Source organism: Xenopus laevis, chromosome 5S (assembly GCF_017654675.1).
Source record: "Xenopus laevis strain J_2021 chromosome 5S, Xenopus_laevis_v10.1, whole genome shotgun sequence".
NCBI classification, from domain to species: Eukaryota; Metazoa; Chordata; class Amphibia; order Anura; family Pipidae; genus Xenopus; species Xenopus laevis.
Window position 1 is genome coordinate 40361592 of NC_054380.1, and position 18164 is coordinate 40379755.

At 39.2% G+C, this 18164-nt stretch overlaps 1 protein-coding gene across 6 annotated transcripts in view; it reads right to left on the reverse strand.

The window, feature by feature from the left end:
• Window positions 1-224: 224 nt before the first annotated feature.
• Window positions 225-18164, reverse strand: part of stxbp5.S (syntaxin binding protein 5 (tomosyn) S homeolog) — a 204470-nt gene continuing 186530 nt past the window's right edge. For all 6 annotated transcript variants that reach the window (XM_041564434.1, XM_041564433.1, XM_041564432.1 and 3 more), the window contains 7 exons: window positions 15021-15071; window positions 12474-12725; window positions 10969-11338; window positions 5256-5421; window positions 2913-3024; window positions 2505-2725; window positions 225-2079 (listed from right to left, as the gene is read on the reverse strand). In XM_041564434.1, the coding sequence (XP_041420368.1) occupies window positions 2038-2079; window positions 2505-2725; window positions 2913-3024; window positions 5256-5421; window positions 10969-11338; window positions 12474-12725; window positions 15021-15071 (1214 nt within the window). In that variant the 3' untranslated portion in view covers window positions 225-2037. The remainder of the gene's footprint in view (window positions 2080-2504; window positions 2726-2912; window positions 3025-5255; window positions 5422-10968; window positions 11339-12473; window positions 12726-15020; window positions 15072-18164) is intronic.

Consider the following 18164-nt stretch of genomic DNA (forward strand, 5'->3'; position numbering starts at 1 on the left):
AAATGGAGTTTATGGGAGACAGCCTTTCCGTAATTCGGCGCTTTCTAGATAATGGCTTCCGTATAACGGATACAGGAAGAATTCACTGGCACACAAGGGTTCTTTCAAGCAGGTACAAGCCCTTGCTATATTTTATTTGCAGAGGTGCACCTCTGCAAATAAAATATAGCAAGGGCTTGTACCTGCTTGAAAGAACCCTTGTGTGCCAGTGAATTCTTCCTGTATTCGTATTGTTGAGGTTGCCGAGGCCTCCATCACAGTGCACCGGGTCATCTTATCGTGGAGAGCCAGGGTGTGCAAGCGTGGTAATCTTGTACTTCCGTATAACGGATCCCATGCCTGTATAGATGTACAAAATACATCTTAAATAAAGTGACCAAATTGCGGGTTGTGAGCAGAAAAAAAGGATTTTAAACAGAATATCAAACATGCAGAATTATCATGTCTGCAAAGTTTACTACTTGTGTCCATAAGGGTGCAATTTTAGTATTACAGTGGGTACTCACATGATAAAAAGGATTCACCAGTGAATTATGGTATTTTGATTTAGTCATTTTCCTCACCGCACATGAGTAAATCCTAAATACCTTTGTTAGTGGGTGGACTTTTGAGATGCCTGGAACATGTGCTCAAACACATTCTCTACTACTAGTGGTACTAGTCTTCTATTTCCTTTCCTTTAACCAGGTATAATAAGGTGAAAGGCAGATTATTATGAGCACAGAATATTCCTTTTCTGCTGAACTTTCATTTCCTACAAATGAATGGGATGCACTTCTTTGCTTATCTTGGAAGAGGTAGAGTCCAACATCAATGGAACAATACCAAGTATACAGACCATTAAATGGTGCCGCTCTACTGAGCTTTATAAATGCCTTATTTGAACATTAACAACATGGCAGCTTTCATTCAGGGTTTATAAAGGCAAATCAAGATATATGGACAATGCTCTGTGCACAAAATGTGCTTAACCCTTTAACTATCCTGAGGTAAAACAAATGGATAAGTACTACTTTAAAAAAAAAAAAGGTCATTTCCCCCCTTTAATAGTTTGTGTTCATGGAATGACATGAATTGTAATCTCTTCTCATTCTATATACACAGCTCGGTAAACTGATACAGAGCCATTTGACTTATAAAGCAAAATAGTAATTATTTTTATGCATGACAAAAATAAAGTCGGCCACTTACAAATCTCATACAGAAAAATATGATTTGCTATTTACCAGATTGCTAGCAACAGTTACAATACCCTCGGGACACGTAACCCTATACCTTCTGCTCAAATGCTCTATATGTTTCGACTACAGTATTTATTGAAAAACCCATTTGCTGGAAAAAAAAATCATGAAGGTGGTGAGTGGATTTATATGAAATATATGTTTTAGATGCAGTGGCCATTATTTCCAAAGCCATAGCTGCAAAAGAAATGCAGTAAACCCAGCAAGCGCGTCTGTGGATCAGGGCGCAAGGTTGCCGAATACTAGCTGGAGGCTTTACAATTGAAGTGTTGAACTGAACAAAGCATGAATAAAGCGTACATGAAATCTCAAAGGACTTTCTTCACTTTTGTTAAGTGATGACGAGATTCCCTTTGCTGATTCCGGCATTTTTGCGGTTGGTGTTGATTCTGTCTTGCTTCTTAGGCTTGACAACTGAAAATGATTGAAGCTTTCCTAGCAGATGTAACATAGGTGAAATACTAGAGGTCCAATCACAATGTTTGAATCCAAGGATCCAGAAAAACAGGAATGTTATCCTTCAAAATTTTCATGTGTTGCCTGCTCTCTACTCATTGCCACACCAAATCACAACTCAGTACCGAGTTTGTGTGTTTTAATTCAATGCGCCTCAGTTAAAGCCACAAACTGAGGTAAGACAGTATACGATTTGTGCTAGGAAATTGTAACCAAATATGAACGTTCACCCCTGGTTCCCAACTGTCCTGCAGAAATAATTGAAGAGAAAATTGATGCACTCTTGGTTTAAACTCTCCTTCTTGATGCACTTAAAACAATGTGTTTTGGATCTTTGTCATCAGAACTGATACCACTTCTTATCTTTATACTTTAACATCATCTAAAAAAAAGAACAAAAACATTGTTGGTGTGAAAAGCAGGGATGCACCGAATCCAGTATTCGGTTTGGGTATGTTACTTCCCTGTCTTCAGCTGCTAATAATAATGTGGCGATGATAAAGCCAACACTGATCTACATATACTATTTATATATATTATAGACATTACTCTGGGTTTAAGTGTTTTGACAAAAAATAAAGGCGTCCGTGAACAGAAACAAAAGTGTCAGAAACACCCAGACGGTTAGTGCAGAGGTGTCTGCAATCCATTTCATATGTTGGACAGCTGATGAATGGAAATTATACAACATTGCTATGTGCTGATAGAAGCTATAAGGGCAACATTACGGCTCATTGGTTTTAAGAAGAAAACCACAAACTAAGCCATAAACACAGTGATAGAAGAGCAACAATGAGCAAGCTGTACCTCATGAGCATGTTTTGAAAAGGAGTCTGCACTGGTAAGCATAGCGGTTGTTCTTTCCTCCAGCTCCCCTATTTTCTGCCCTCTTTCATCCAAGGCCCACCGGGCACGAGCTAGTTCTCCAACAACTCCTGATGCAGCTCCTTTGACTCCCTCAATTCCACCAGGCCCAGGGATGTGCTGGGCTAGGCTTCTTGGTGGTTTCCCAGATGCACTCTCTCCAACTAACAGATAAAAGAAGATAACATGAACTATTTTCAAATTTTTGTCACATACTGTACAACATACAGCTCATTTCATTCCCACACACTGACCCACACTTACGTTTGTACTGAAAATGTTAGATTTTCAACTAACTGTTAATTTTATTTCCCTTATTCATAGCTTCTGGCAAAAAAGTCCAATACTCACAAAGATCCTCTCTGTCAAGTGACTGTGCCCCTCCACCAAATAAGCCTTTGAAGAACCCTCTGTTAGGAGCTTCTGGCGTTTCAACTGGGGTGAAAAGCTCTCCTAACATTTCCTACATTACGATAGAAAGGAAACAGTTAGTTGTACAATTACTGGTAATTTCCACTGTTCATTACTGCTGGAAAGGTGTTTAAATACTTTAAATCAGGGGTCCACAACCTTTTTTTTTTTTTTTACCCATGAGCCACACTCAAATGTAATAAGAGTTGGAGAGCAACATACGCATGAAAGTTCCAAGGTGTGACAAATATGTGCTGGGATTGGCTACTGGCAGTGCATCTGGTTTTTATACAACCAAAACTTGCCTCCAAGCCAAGGATACAAAAATACCTGCTTTGAGGCCACTGGGGGCAACATCCAATGGGTTGTTGAGCAACATGCTGCTCATGACTCACTGGTTGGGCTTATTAAATAATATTAAATAATAGTATGATGTGAATAAACAAGAATAAGATTGTAGCGACTATGAAAGATGTATTGGACACACACAAAACATATTTCAATAGCTATAGCTACCACAGATGCTCCCCCTCAGGAACAGGGAGCTGTTCTAGCCTCATGAAACACTACTTCTACTTGTGTCCAATAAATGCTTTACACATAATACACTTAAGCAGCATATAGCCAATTCTGGGTTGTGGAAGTGCCCATCTATCATAGGGACCTCTCAGTTGCTTACTCACAGAAAGATCATATCACCCAAATAGGATTGTACAGTAAAGCCCTGCAAGAGATAACTACTCAATAATTATTTGTATTTACAGTGTCTGTGCGGAGAGCTGTATGCTTTTTATACATCCAAACATAAGCAACATCACATTTCTCCCAAATCAATGAGGTTATTACTGTTATTGGATCAACCAATAACTGTCCAAAAAAACATGTTTCCACTTTCCACATCTTTTAGAGTGGTATTCTTCAGCATTGTCGGGGCTATGAAATATGCAGTCCTTTTGTGGCCATTACAATACTTGCTATGCAGTGTGGCTCAAATGCCATTCATACTTCTGGCCAGAGCTGCAAGTTAGGGCAACTTCCAGCTCTTGTGTATGATAATTATAGTTTCACGTCAACTTGTGGCCCTTCCCATTGATAAATCTGCTTCATACAGGGAAATGTCAATCAAACCACTCAACATGTGCCACAACCGTTAAATATAAAAGCCATGCCATAAAGTAGTAAACAATAAATCTTCTTTATTTCTGCTGCTTGCAACATTATTTGAGAAATAAAACCATGAGTGGGATGATTCACCAAACGTGCTGAAACTCATTATTTACATTATTAATACTTAAATATTGTTATAGTTAACAATTCCACTATCACCCCCTCTCCCCAGGCCCGGTGCCTTGGGGTTATCCTAGATTCTGCCCTGTCATTCACTCCTCATATCCAGTCACTTATTAAATCATGTCACTTCCACCTAAGGAACATATCCAAAATACGATCATTTATCACCCAAGACGCTGCCAAAATTCTTATTCACTCTCTCATCATATCGCGTCTAGACTACTGTAACTCTCTTTTAATTGGCCTCCCCCTCCAGAGACTGTCACCTCTCCAGTCCATAATGAACACTGCTGCGAGGCTCATACACCTCAGCAACCGCTCCTCCTCTGCCTCGCCATTCTGTCAATCCCTGCACTGGCTTCCGTTACCTTTCAGAATCAAATTCAAATTAATGACACTGCCTTTCAAAGCACTTCACAAGTCTGCTCCACCCTACATCTCTGAACTCATCTCTATATACTCACCCACTCGCTTACTTCGCTCCTCTACTGACCTGCTACTCAACTCTTCTCTCATTACCTCCTCACATGCTCGCATTCAAGACTTTGGAAGGGCTGCACCCCTCCTCTGGAACGCTCTCCCACGATCTGTCCGACTTTCTCCCAACCTTTCTGCTTTCAAAAAATCTCTGAAAACGCACTTCTTTCGAGAAGCCTACCCTCACTCTGCTTAACTACCAAACGCAACACCACATACAACACCACATTTCTCACCCACTTACTTCGATCTTGCCCACTCCCACACCTTGTGTATTACTCCCTTCCCTTTAGACTGTATGCCTATGCATAGGGCCTTCCTCACCTCTTTGTACCTGTATTGATTGTGATGTTTGTTACTCCATATATTCTATGTATGTAATTCATGTGATGTAGTTGTATAATCACAGTTACTTTACACTGCTACGCAATATGTTGGCGCTATATAAATACATGTTAATAATAATAATAATATATACGAGACTTTGATAATAAAGACCCACTGTGTATATTATACCTGTAAGTTCTCGCAGGTGTCTTGACTATAGGTAATTCTCTGGATTTCTGTGGGTGAGACGAGATACAATGCCTGTCCATTGTTTGTGAAGCAGAATGTTCGGGCTATCCGCATGTTGGTCAGTGGCAAGTAATTTACATCCAACAGCGGCCTTAAACTTGGCAAACTTATGAAAAAAGAAAATCGGCAGTGAGATAACTATAAAAACTTTTTGCGATATCTATATTTGCAATCTATATAAAAACATTTACCTTACAATAACACACATATGTTAGACAGAATCCCAGGTTCATTCATAACACCAGATCTATCAGCGTCCTGGAAAGCAGTGCCAACAAAATATATGGGACACCTAACACCTGTTATTGTTGACTACAGGAATGACCTCAAGCATAGCATAAATGTGTGATAGTTGCATGAAACCATCATTAGGCTTGCCATACATGAGTTCATCACACCTGTCCAAGGATTAATATTTTGTCAATAGGAAACGGACAGACCTCAAGGGGTCTTTTACATAGTGCAGGACAAGGTGCAAAGGGCAAGTTAGGAACAGTGACCCCTTAGTGCTCTTTGAGTGAGCACTATAGAGTGTGCTTTAGGGGGTGGTGGTCAGTACAAATTCAAATGAGTTATGTCCAATTCCTTTATGGTTGCTCTGTATTGCAACTGCTAAATGAGATCCAGAACATAGTAGAAGGGTATGACATGGACCTAAAGTTCAATGGTTAATCAAATGCAGGAATTAAAACTTACAAAAAGACTGTGGTTTTAGAGGCAACATACAAATCATTGCTTGGTTAAGTCTATCAAAAACCCTAAACGTCTGGAAGTCCAAAGTACTTGGATTTCCAGACATATGGCAGCCTTAAATAATTCTTCAGCTACAAATGGAGTACTTTAGCACTGCAACTATAATATTCATAACTCACATTTCCCCACTTTGCTTCATCTTTAATACAGACTAGTTATTTTCTGAATTCTACTGGTAAACTGTGATAAACAGATGTCATGAAATTATGACAGTTATAGGCATATTCGGGTGAATTGGGTTACAGCGGTGGTGCAATTTAGTATCTATACAAGTATAGGACCTGTAATCCAGAATGCTCGGGACCTGGGGTCTTTCTGTAATTTAGATCTTCATACCTTAAGTCTATTAAAACATAATTTCAACATAAATAAACCCAATAGGATTCTTTTGCCTCAAAATTAATGAATTATATCTTAGTTAGGAACCAGTACAAGTTACAGTTTTATTATTACAGAGAAAAAGGAAATCATTTTTAAAAACTTTAATTATTTGATTATAATGGAGTCTATGGGAGATGGCGTTCAGAACTTTATACCTGTATTAGTAAATGTGAAACACTGACACATTCAAGAGCCATCTGAAATTCTATGCACTGCTTCTGAGGTGGAAGCAATGTAGCCAAGAATCACTTATTATACTCATTTTATTCTACAAAGCTGGTCATCCAAGGGCAGGTTAATGCACAGTTACATATGCTGTGAATCATTGGTGTGCAAAGCCTCATTCACCACATGCTACAAGCACTGGGAACCTTTTATATACAGTCTGCAGGAAGGCCCAGTGCACATAGTGGATTGTGTGATAAATGTATTAAAAGTGTACCCATGTCAGTTATATGTTTATGAACTACAGTGGTGTGAAAAACTATTTGCCCCCTTCCTGATTTCTTATTCTTTTGCATGTTTGTCACACTTAAATGTTTCTGCTCATCAAAAACCGTTAACTATTAGTCAAAGATAACATAATTGAACACAAAATGCAGTTTTTAAATGAAGGTTTACGTTATTAAGGGAGAAAAAAAACTCCAAATCTACATGGGCCTGTGTGAAAAAGTGATTGCCCCCCTTGTTAAAAAATAACTTAACTGTGGTTTATCACACCTGAGTTCAATTTCAAAGGTTATAAAGCCATTTCTAAAGCTTTGGGAACCACAGTGAGAGCCATTATCCACAAATGGCAAAAACATGGAACAGTGGTGAACCTTCCCAGGAGTGGCTGGCCGACCAAAATTACCCCAAGAGCGCAGAGACAACTCATCCGAGAGGCCACAAAAGACCCCAGGACAACATCTTAAGAACTGCAGGCCTCACTTGCCTCAATTAAGGTCAGTGTTCACGACTCCACCATAAGAAAGAGACTGGGCAAAAACGGCCTGCATGGCAGATTTCCAAGGCGCAAACCACTTTTAAGCAAAAAGAACATTAAGGCTCGTCTCAATTTTGCTAAAAAACATCTCAATGATTGCCAAGACTTTTGGGAAAATACCTTGTGGACCGACGAGACAAAAGTTGAACTTTTTGGAAGGTGCGTGTCCCGTTACATCTGGCGTAAAAGTAACACAGCATTTCAGAAAAAGAACATCATACCAACAGTAAAATATGGTGGTGGTAGTGTGATGGTCTGGGGTTGTTTTGCTGCTTCAGGACCTGGAAGACTTGCTGTGATAGATGGAACCATGAATTCTACTGTCTACCAAAAAATCCTGAAGGAGAATGTCCGGCCATCTGTTCGTCAACTCAAGCTGAAGCGATCTTGGGTGCTGCAGCAGGACAATGACCCAAAACACACCAGCAAATCCACCTCTGAATGGCTGAAGAAAAACAAAATGAAGACTTTGGAGTGGCCTTGTCAAAGTCCTGACCTGAATCCTATTGAGATGTTGTGGCATGACCTTAAAAAGGCGGTTCATGCTAGAAAACCCTCAAATAAAGCTGAATTACAACAATTCTGCAAAGATGAGTGGGCCAAAATTCCTCCAGAGCGCTGTAAAAGACTCGTTGCAAGTTATCGCAAACGCTTGATTGCAGTTATTGCTGCTAAGGGTGGCCCAACCAGTTATTAGGTTCAGGGGGCAATTACTTTTTCACACAGGTTTGGATTTCTTTTCTCCCTAAATAATAAAAACCCTCATTTAAAAACTGCATTTTGTATTTACTTGTGTTATCTTTGACTAATAGTTAAATGTGTTTGATGATCAGAAACATTTTGTGTGACAAACATGCAAAAGAATAAGAAATCAGGAAGGGGGCAAATAGTTTTTCACACCACTGTAGGGTCTATATTTATCAAAATATATAAAGGGGTATATTTATCAAAGGGTGAAGTTAGAGATCGCCACAGTCCTCTAGAGGGAAATTCCGCCACTCTCCATTAATTTCTATGGGATTTTTTTTTAAAAAAAAACTTTTTTTAAAAAACTATTTAGCAATGGGTGAAAGTGAAAGTTCATCCTTTGATAAATACGCCTTTCAAAATCCCACAGAAATTAATGGAGTGGCGGACTTTCACTCTAGAGGACTGTGGTGATCTCTAACTTCACTCTTTGATAAATATATCCCATTTACTTAAATGGGTGGAAAAAGTTTTGCGCATCAAAAAAAAATTGACGCCCATAGACTTCAATGAATTTTGTTTTGCGAATTTTCGGCGAAGCGATACAGGTCATATTTGCCCATCACTACTGCTAATTATTAGCGACATGTCCCATACAGGGGTGCTGCGCCAATGAGGCGGGTCGAGAAACTCGGCTCAGGCGGCAGCACCCCACTAGGTACCAGGGGCAGCAAAAATGCGGCTCCTGGTACTTTAAGAGCCGAATTTCCGGTTTTCAAACCGGAAAATTCGTCTCTTCTAGCGCAGAAAAGCGCAATTATGTTCTCTGCAATAGCGTTCTGGTCCTCTCCGCCACCCTCGTGGACCCCCTCTGGTGCGAAAAAAGGTGAGTGCACAGGGAGGGGGGCGGCAGTAACAGCAAGCTGCCTCAAGCGGTAGAGGGGCCAGGATCGCCCCTGGTCCCATCTCATAAAAGATTATATTTTTGGTCACACCTCTTACATTCCTAATGGCTCCTTTACCAAGCAACTGCAATCTGAACGGGTCAAAAATTGATACAAGCCACTATGTTGTTTAACCACAATACAGCATTTGATACGCTAAATAACAGTATATGCAAGCAAAAAGAGCCTGGCACAAATTTTGTAAAATTTACCAATGCAAATAAGTATCTGTGGTGGTAAATTATAAACACGTTGTATTTTGCTGTCATTGATGAGGTTGATGAAATCATCTTTGGCACACAAATGTACAGTATGTGGCACTAAAAATGTTGTTAGTCTGAGCAGTGACGGGCTGGCCCACCGGGATACCAGGAAAACTCCCGGTGGGCCCAGGTGTCAGTGCTGCTAAACTTTTGGTCTATTTCATGGCCATTCACTATTTCTATGAGAATAATTGATTATAGTATGTGAAGAAAACAGAGGTTGATTGAGGAGATAAAGAATATTATTACTGAGAGTGGGCCCCTGGTCTAAGTTTTTATGGTGGGTCCTTGTTCTAAGGTTTTTGGGTGGGCCCTTGGTGTCCCAGTCCGACACTTAGGGGCCGATTCACTAACTTCGAGTGAAGGATTCGAAGTAAAAAAAAACGTTGAATTTCGAGGTGTTTTTTGGGCTACTTCGACCATCGAATGGGCTACTTCGACCTTCGACTACGACTTCGAATCGAAGGATTCGAACTAAAAATCACTCGACTATTCGATAATCTAAGTACTGTCTCTTTAAAAAAAACTTCGACCCCCTAGTTCGCCATCTAAAACCTACCGAACTCAATGTTAGCCTATGGGGAAGGTCCCCATAGGCTTTCCTAAGTTTTTTTGATCGAAGGATATTCCTTCGATCGTTGGATTAAAATCCTTCGAATCAAACGATTCGAAGGATTTAATCGTTCGATCGAAGGATTTAATTGTTCGATCGAAGGAATAATCCTGCGATCGTTCAATCGTACTATCTGCGCTAAATCCTTCGACTTCGATATTCGAAGTCGAAGGATTTTAATTCCCAGTCGAATATCGAGGGTTAATTAACCCTCGATATTCGACCCTTGGTGAATCGGCCCCTAAGTCTGAGATTCATTAGATGCAACACACAAAGGAGGCTCTGGAAGCATTTCCTTTCCAAGTTTTAATCCCAGGACTTCCTTTAAGCTATGGGCTCCAGCTGTTCTTAGCCTGTGTATTTGTGCAAGCTGAGAAACACAGATCTGCTCCCTGGCCATGTGGATCTGCTCCCTGCCAACACTCCATTGATCTGAATCTGATTATCCTGCGTGTGCACATACACAGCGGAGCTGAAGCTGAGGTCAGACCAAATACACAAAAGAAGGCATCTCCGGGCTAACCTCAGCTTCAGCTCCGCTGTATGTGTGCGTACACAGACTGATCAGATTCAAATTAATGGAGCAGGGGCAGGGAGCAGATTTGCTTCTCTCAGCCTTCAACCTGTGTGTCCATATCTTTGATCTCCTGTACCTTGAACCTTATTCATAAAATGAATCATTTTCATGTCACATATTTTGGCACATTGCTCAATTATTGAGGACCGTGTACAGATGCTACTACCTTGTAAATAGAATTTGGGAGATGAGCTCTCCAATCTATCATTGTGAAAACAAATTACACCAAAAGCAGTCTAAACACAAAGTTATTCAAGTATAAAGATGGTGTACCCTGTGTTAAAAGGGTTTATACCTAATTCAGTCACATAGTCTTGGATATACAGTAAAAAAAAACTGTTAGGCAGCACAGGGAATCAAATGTATTTAACCTTCTCTCTGTGGGAGAATATTTCTCTCTTCTTGACCATATCTCATTCAATACTGTAAGTATTAGAAAACGAGCCTTACCTAAACGTCATAATATGTCCATTGGCACAGAAACATGCAAGGCAGGTGCTATTAGTCATTGACACTATATCTCCTCGTAGAACAAAAGAAGTCTCTGTTATGTTGTGTTTATAAATGCAGTTTTGGGAGGGCAAAGAGATCACCTTTGCTTGCTTTTCAGAACATATCACTGCATATTGGTTTTCACTGATTTCCTGAGAGGAGGAGGGTGAGACAGACACTGGCCTTCGTTTTTTCAATCGATCCTTATCATCCTTATCTTCAGGTACGTTGGGTTCCTTCCAGGATTCAGATGCTGCTGGAATTAAAGCTGCGAGTGTGTCATGAAATGCCATTCGTAAGATTGCACCCTTTAACCTCAGTACGGTTCCTTGAAAGAAATAATAAAATGAGAACTTCATGAAATACCATGTAATATGTGAAGGCCACATATAAAAGTATCAATAGAGTGCTTCTGGACTAGGAAAAAAAACTAGGAAGTAAAACACAGTCTCTTTATAAATTACATTAAAATAAATGCTTGCATTCAGAATGAATCACATGCAAATGACTAGAGGACTGTTCTCAGCAGGGATACGTTTGATGCAATTGCCTTCATTTAAAATATATTGTTATATAAATATATTGATATAAAATCAATATATTGATTGATGGTTTTTTTGTAATAAAACTTTTATTCTTTATATTAAGTCCCTGTGGGACATTCACTAAGATTCGTAGTTGCACCAGGCGTAACTTTGCCGCACTTCGCCAGGCGTAGTTTCACCAGCGCTCCGCAAATACACTAAAATCTGAAGTTGCGCTCAGGGGTAGCGTAAGGTTGCGAAGTTGCGCTAGCGTTGATTCACTAAGCGAAGTACGCTAGCGATGGTTAATTTGCATATGGCCCCAAATTCAAATTTCAATGGAGGAATATGTAGCAGCACTACAAATGCCTGGGAAATCTTCAAAACAGCAAATAAAATTTTTATTTTGCCCTACACATGTGCCCACTGTATAGTTAAGTTGCCATGAGTTAGGAAATGTAGGGGGGAAGGAGGGGAGCCCCAAAAATTTTTTCGATCTTTTTCAGCCTATCACCCATAATATAGAAAAACGCCAACGTTTTTTGGGACTTAGAAACATTTTCAACTTTTTTTGAAAAAATCCCTATCTACTCTATTGCGCTTCGCCTGGTCTGAGGTGGCGAAGGAAGTCTAGCGTAAAAGGTAGCGTTCAGAACAATGTGTGCGTTAGTGAATTTGCGTAGTTACGTCCATTGCGCAAATGCGCCAGGCGTAAGGGTGCAAAGTTACACTAGCGAAGTTACGCCAGCGTCCGTTAGTGAATTTGCGAAGTAACGAAAATGCCCAACGCTAGCGAACTGACGCTAGCGTTAGGGGCTTCGGCGCATAGTGAATTTGCATCTGGGTGTGTGCGGTACTCTGTCTCTATATTTATTATATTTGACCAGCACCTGGGCAATTAACTACATTTTCTAGTGTTGTGCGGTACTATTAACTTACCGCTTGGAGACACAATTACAGGCTGTAGAAGTCTCTGCTCACCCCCCGGTGGTAGGTTTAATACAATGACTAACACAGTACCCAGCGTTGTTCCAACCCACAAACATGGGGATGTTGACACGTCAGGTTTTCTGGTGAATGTATCACAAAAGTGCAGAGATGATATTGTTTCCCGTGATTCCTTGTCAATGCTTGTCACACTGGAGCTCCTGGACCGACTGAAGGAATTGTCTCTAACATCTAGAAACGGCACTGTCAGGTTTATAAAAATGAGTCTATTACTATTCTACTGATAAAATCCCATAGCATAAAATGATAACATTTACAGCAAACAACATACCACATATATTTTCATAAAGGAGGATTCAATTGTCTTGTAAGAAAAACACACACTAGCAGTTATTAAGGCATTTTGGTGCTTCTCCAAGACAATAGTGTAGTATTTCTTTGATTTATAATCGATTTATGGAATTCACATTGTGCAGTCATGTATCACGTTACAGAAAGCTCTAAGAACGAGAGTGTGTACTATAAATAAGGAGGACAAGGCCATTTATCTCAAGCTGAAGTTGTTTGAGCTTTGGCAGTCTAGAAATCTGGAATGTGTGCTAGATAGCTGTGCAGTTTTCCACTAATAGGACTTTATAAGCCTGCTTGGTAAACAGTCTTCAATGTCTTTCACTACAGGCTCAATTCCCACCTCTAATCAGCTGGCAGTTATTCTGTAATAATTGGGGGTTCTGTATAAGGGCAGGACTCCGATTGCAGCGGATGCAGATGCTGCACGCTGCGTCTGCATCCGACAGACGTTTTCGCGTCGCATCAACAATGCGACACGATCCGACAATAGCATTACTTACCTTATTTCCGTTGCATCCGACGTGACACCTGCATTTTTGCGCAGCGCGTCGGATCGCGTCGGAATAGTCAGTGGAGTCCTGCCCTAAGACTTGCCTTGCACTCTGTGCTTTATTATACAGCCCGTCTTGGTGCCCCAGTTCCTTTTTTCTAGTGCAACTACTTGAGGATCTGATTTTAACCTCTCTCCTAAATGCCTTGTATATCTACCACCTATTTTGTGACCTCTGTCTGGATTTTGACTGCTTGCCTGCCATCTGACTTCTGGCCTGTACTCTGAATATGCTTGAACTTATCCTGTTCTAACCATGGTCAGTATAATGACTAGGCTTGGCATGCCTGCTTCTTCTTATTGCATTCAGCCCTGTTTCTCTCATGGCAACTGTGAACAAACTCTTCTCTCCTCTCTCCTCCTAAAACTTCAGTTGTTTATTACACTAAAGTAAGTGTCCATGTAAGTGGGTGTTTTGGGACTTCCCAGGAAAGGGGTTAAAATATGATAGGGCTTATTCCTGATTTTCCCTCTATAAAATTACAGCTGAAACAAGTAATTCACAGCAAGCTTCAGTATCTGTCCTCTGAAATGTCTGCTAAAGAAAAGAAAATACCATTTCAGGAGTGTGTAAATGTATTCTGTAATGGAAACTTTAATTGTACTTTTCATTTTGCAGTTCTATAGTTTACAGTTTAAAGGGGTAGTTAGAATGTTATAGAATAGACATTCATGTCAAAGTGTAAAAAGATTTAAATGAATTACAATGACAAAACACAATAACTGATTGAATAAGGCTACACTCTCTTCAAGTTGGTATAAAGTAGATGCACCTCTGCAGCAAGTAAATCCTCGTATCTATGAGGAAATTGCATACTGCAATTTTTCACATTCCTTGAAGGGGATAATAAACCATCTTGTATTGAGATCTTGACGCTAACTCTTGACTTTAAGACATCCTTCTGAAAGACAAATCTACTCCCAATGGCATTTAGCCTGATGGCTAAAAAGTTAAATTTAGGTCTCATCTGACTAAAAATTTTCTTCCAATGGACTTCAGAATCTCCTACGTGTCTTTTGTAGTGAAATGTCATGTACATTTTAGTTAACATGGGCTTTCTTTTTGCATCTTCTTTTTTTATGCCATCATACTGACTCTAACACATGTTGGAACTTTTAGATACATGTGTATTTATACTACACTTGAAACCCTATCACTATACACCGGTGAACTCCTTTGAACTAATTGTGTGACTTTTTTAATAGAATTACCTGTACTATTGATCATGTAGGTGTGTCATATTAATGTAAACGTATTCAATTATATTGTGTTTTTACTTTGCCACAACAGAGTCTATTCTTGTCAATCATATCCATTGTGATTCCTTGTTATGTGACAACAAAACATGAAATCCCCAAGGAGGAGAATATTTTTAATAGGCACTATAATTCTGCCTGTTTGCCTTATTACAAACTTTTTGAGATTCCTCTCAAATTCCAAAAATATTCAAGCAGTTGAACTGGCTACTGAAGAAATTGACCCTGGAATGTTGCATGAATGTGATGAGATTGTAAATTCTACTGGCTTGGGGACTGATGTGAATGCTGAACTATCTTCGTAAAGCTCTGTGTAACATTTAGGTGCTATTTACTTTAGTAACATAATGAAAAAAGATATCCAAAGAGAAGTAACTTACCTAATTCAGGCTTTAACTCTGTAGGTAGGCTTAGCTTTCTTGACATCTTTGCTAAAAAAACAGATAGTTTTTCTTAAAAATCATGAAGTAGAGAAAATGCAAGACAATTATACACAGGACGGGCATGCCATCATTAAAGGGTATTGGTCCAGCATCCTCCAGATGATCAGAGTTACAATACACAAATACGTTGTCAGCCAAGGAAAAGTTAAGTATTTCTTAATGGGTAGGGCTACATTAAGATTTTAATTGTATTTTTTACCAACACTCCAATCACATATATTTGATTTTTCAGAAGAATGTCAACATCTCGTACACGTCAGCTAACAAAAATAATAGCGCCTGATACTTGCAGAAGAAACTGCCAAGCTTGCTGCGCATGCAACATGTTTACTCCAAGGCAATGCGTCTGGCATGGTGAAGACTCCCCTATATAGATGAGGAACATGTAGTCTCTAAAACTTTATATAAAAGATACAATCCTTACAAAGCATTTAATAGGAAGGGCATGTTAGAGTAAAAGCAAATATTTCCTCGCAAAACATATATTAATAAAACAGACATCAATTTACTACTGAAAGATAGCAAATGGCAGTATATGAAGAAAAAGTTGCAGATCTGTGCACAGTCGTGAAGAAAAAAAAATTATATCTATGTACAATCATGAAAAAAAATGCATATTTATGTACAGTCATGTGAAAAAGTAAGTACACCCCTATGTAACGCAATTTTTGACTTTTTACAGATATTTGATCTTCATTTCAACAGTATTGATAAAGGTTATAAAAGTTAACAACTATCATGCACTTTTTACATTTTGTAGTCCATTGTGTCACTCATGTTTTCCCGGAATTGGTGTTTTTTCTAGCAAACATTGTGTCGTCGTCCCCCCCCCCCACACACACATTTTTATTTTTACAGTTTCCTGGATATTATGGGATTTGAAAGCTCATCCTTGGGAGATGTAGAATCGGGTTCTTCTGTAAACATATATGCAAATGTTGCACGTGGCAAAAGTAAGTACACCCCTATATTTATTAGTATCTCAAATACCCACAATTAGAATCAGATGTAGCAGATCGAGAACACTCTTAGAGGAACATGTCTTATTTAAAAACTAAACCACTGCAATAATAAAAAATGCTGCATAGAGGATTACCCCTGAAAGTGCCCCTTTCATTACTCACGTATAATTGCAATTGCGTAAGCGCACCGGAGCTCATGGGCACCATCTTCCGGCTCTTTGGCATTCTTTGGGTGCTTTTCCTTCCCTTCTGGCACTTTTGGCGCATGTGCAGTTGCTACAAACCGAAAGACTGCTTCAACTGCGCATACACCAACACGGCATTAACTTCCTGAAGAATACAGAAGAGCCAGAAGGTGGCGTCCACAAGCTCCGCTGCGCTTACTCTGCACCTATACCAGAGTAATAAATTAGGGGCATTTTCAGGGGTAATTACCAATGCAGGGGGAAGCAGGGAAAGGCAACTATGTAGGGTAGTTGTAAGGGGTAGATCCTTTAAACACAGACTTTTGCTCTTTGTTTTTTGTGTGGTATCTGAGGTCTTAGGAAAGAAGGTTATAGATGCCTTTGAGTCTGGGAAGGAATTAAAAAAAAAACAACTGGATCAATAATTTTACTTTCAGAAGATCATCTAAAGAGCAGATTTTAAAAAAAAACTACCAACTTGCCAAGACTAGGCTATCCCAGCAAATTCAGCCTGAGAGCAATGTACTGTACAATGTAAGGTGCTGAAAGAAGTCTCTAAGAATCCCAGGCTTACAGGTAGCTCTCTCCACTACTGATGTCAGAGTGCATGGAAGATGTGCCAGGAGAATGCATTTGCTATCAGAGCAAGATAATAGAATACCTCTAAAGACCAGAAATTCGGCAAAAATGTGCTCTAGACAGAAAGCAATCATAGAGTCATTTGGCCACAGCACCAGAACAAATGTTTACTCTAAGAACCTGATATCAACTATAAAAACACATGGTGAAACAGGGCCTGGGAAGTTCACCATAGAATAATAGCATCCACTATGAACTCTTCATTGTACCAGATGGTGAATGAGTTTAACTATCAGTTGCAAAACTGTAGGACAACTCAACATTTATCTTGACAACTGAACATTCATCTTGACATGAGCAAATCCACAAAAAAACTAAAAAAGAAATAGAGGGTTCTGGTCAAGTAAAAGCTGGATCTAATTTCCATTCAGAATTTGAATCTAGTTGTACATGCAAGGTGGAATGGGAAAACATTTCTCCCAGTTTGTCTACTAGTAGACTAGTAGACAGAAACTTTCACTTTAGGTTGTTTCTGTCAAAGGGAGCAATAGCAGATATTAGAATTAGAGCCAAGGGTGTACTTACTTCTTCCCTAGAAGGTAATGGCATATCTGATTTTTAATTGTTGAAGAAAATGATTCCAAATTAATTTTACCCTATTTTGATCAGTTGCAGGCCCCTTATTTTGATATACTGTTGGAATGAACATCAAATATGTCCACATAAGTGCAAAAAGAAGGAATGTTACAGGGGGTGTACTTACTTTTTCACACGACTGTACATCTATCCTATACTGATTTAAAGCATTATGTCTAAAGGAGCATCTTCACACACAGGCAGAAGCAAAGATGACACTGTAGCTGCAAAACCTGCAGAAAGTACATTGCCTTCAATTATCCCACACTTGAGAACATTATTTACACTCAAAGAATATTATTTACTGTTATTTTATGTGAATGAAAATCCAAAAATACACTTCTGGCTGAGAAATAAATTGGTTAGCCAGTATTGAATTTATTTTGTCATTACATTTAAAGCAGACTTAATTACAAATTAAAACAAGGCACAAAAATGACATAAGCCCCCATATGTAATAAGGCGTAACGTTTGCTCAGTAGCAGGAACATATAACAATTAATAAGATGTATAATTTTAAACAGGTGACCAGTAAATTCTACCAGTATATTCAACCCTGTTTGCTATGGGTTACTGCTCCTGGGCAAAATTGGTGCCTTTTATTACATAACCCTGACATTACCAAGAACTGGCAAAATATATGAAATACAGTAATACAAACTGAACACATGCAAAAGCTTGCTGAGTTCCATAGAATAAAAACTGTTTTGAAAAAAAAC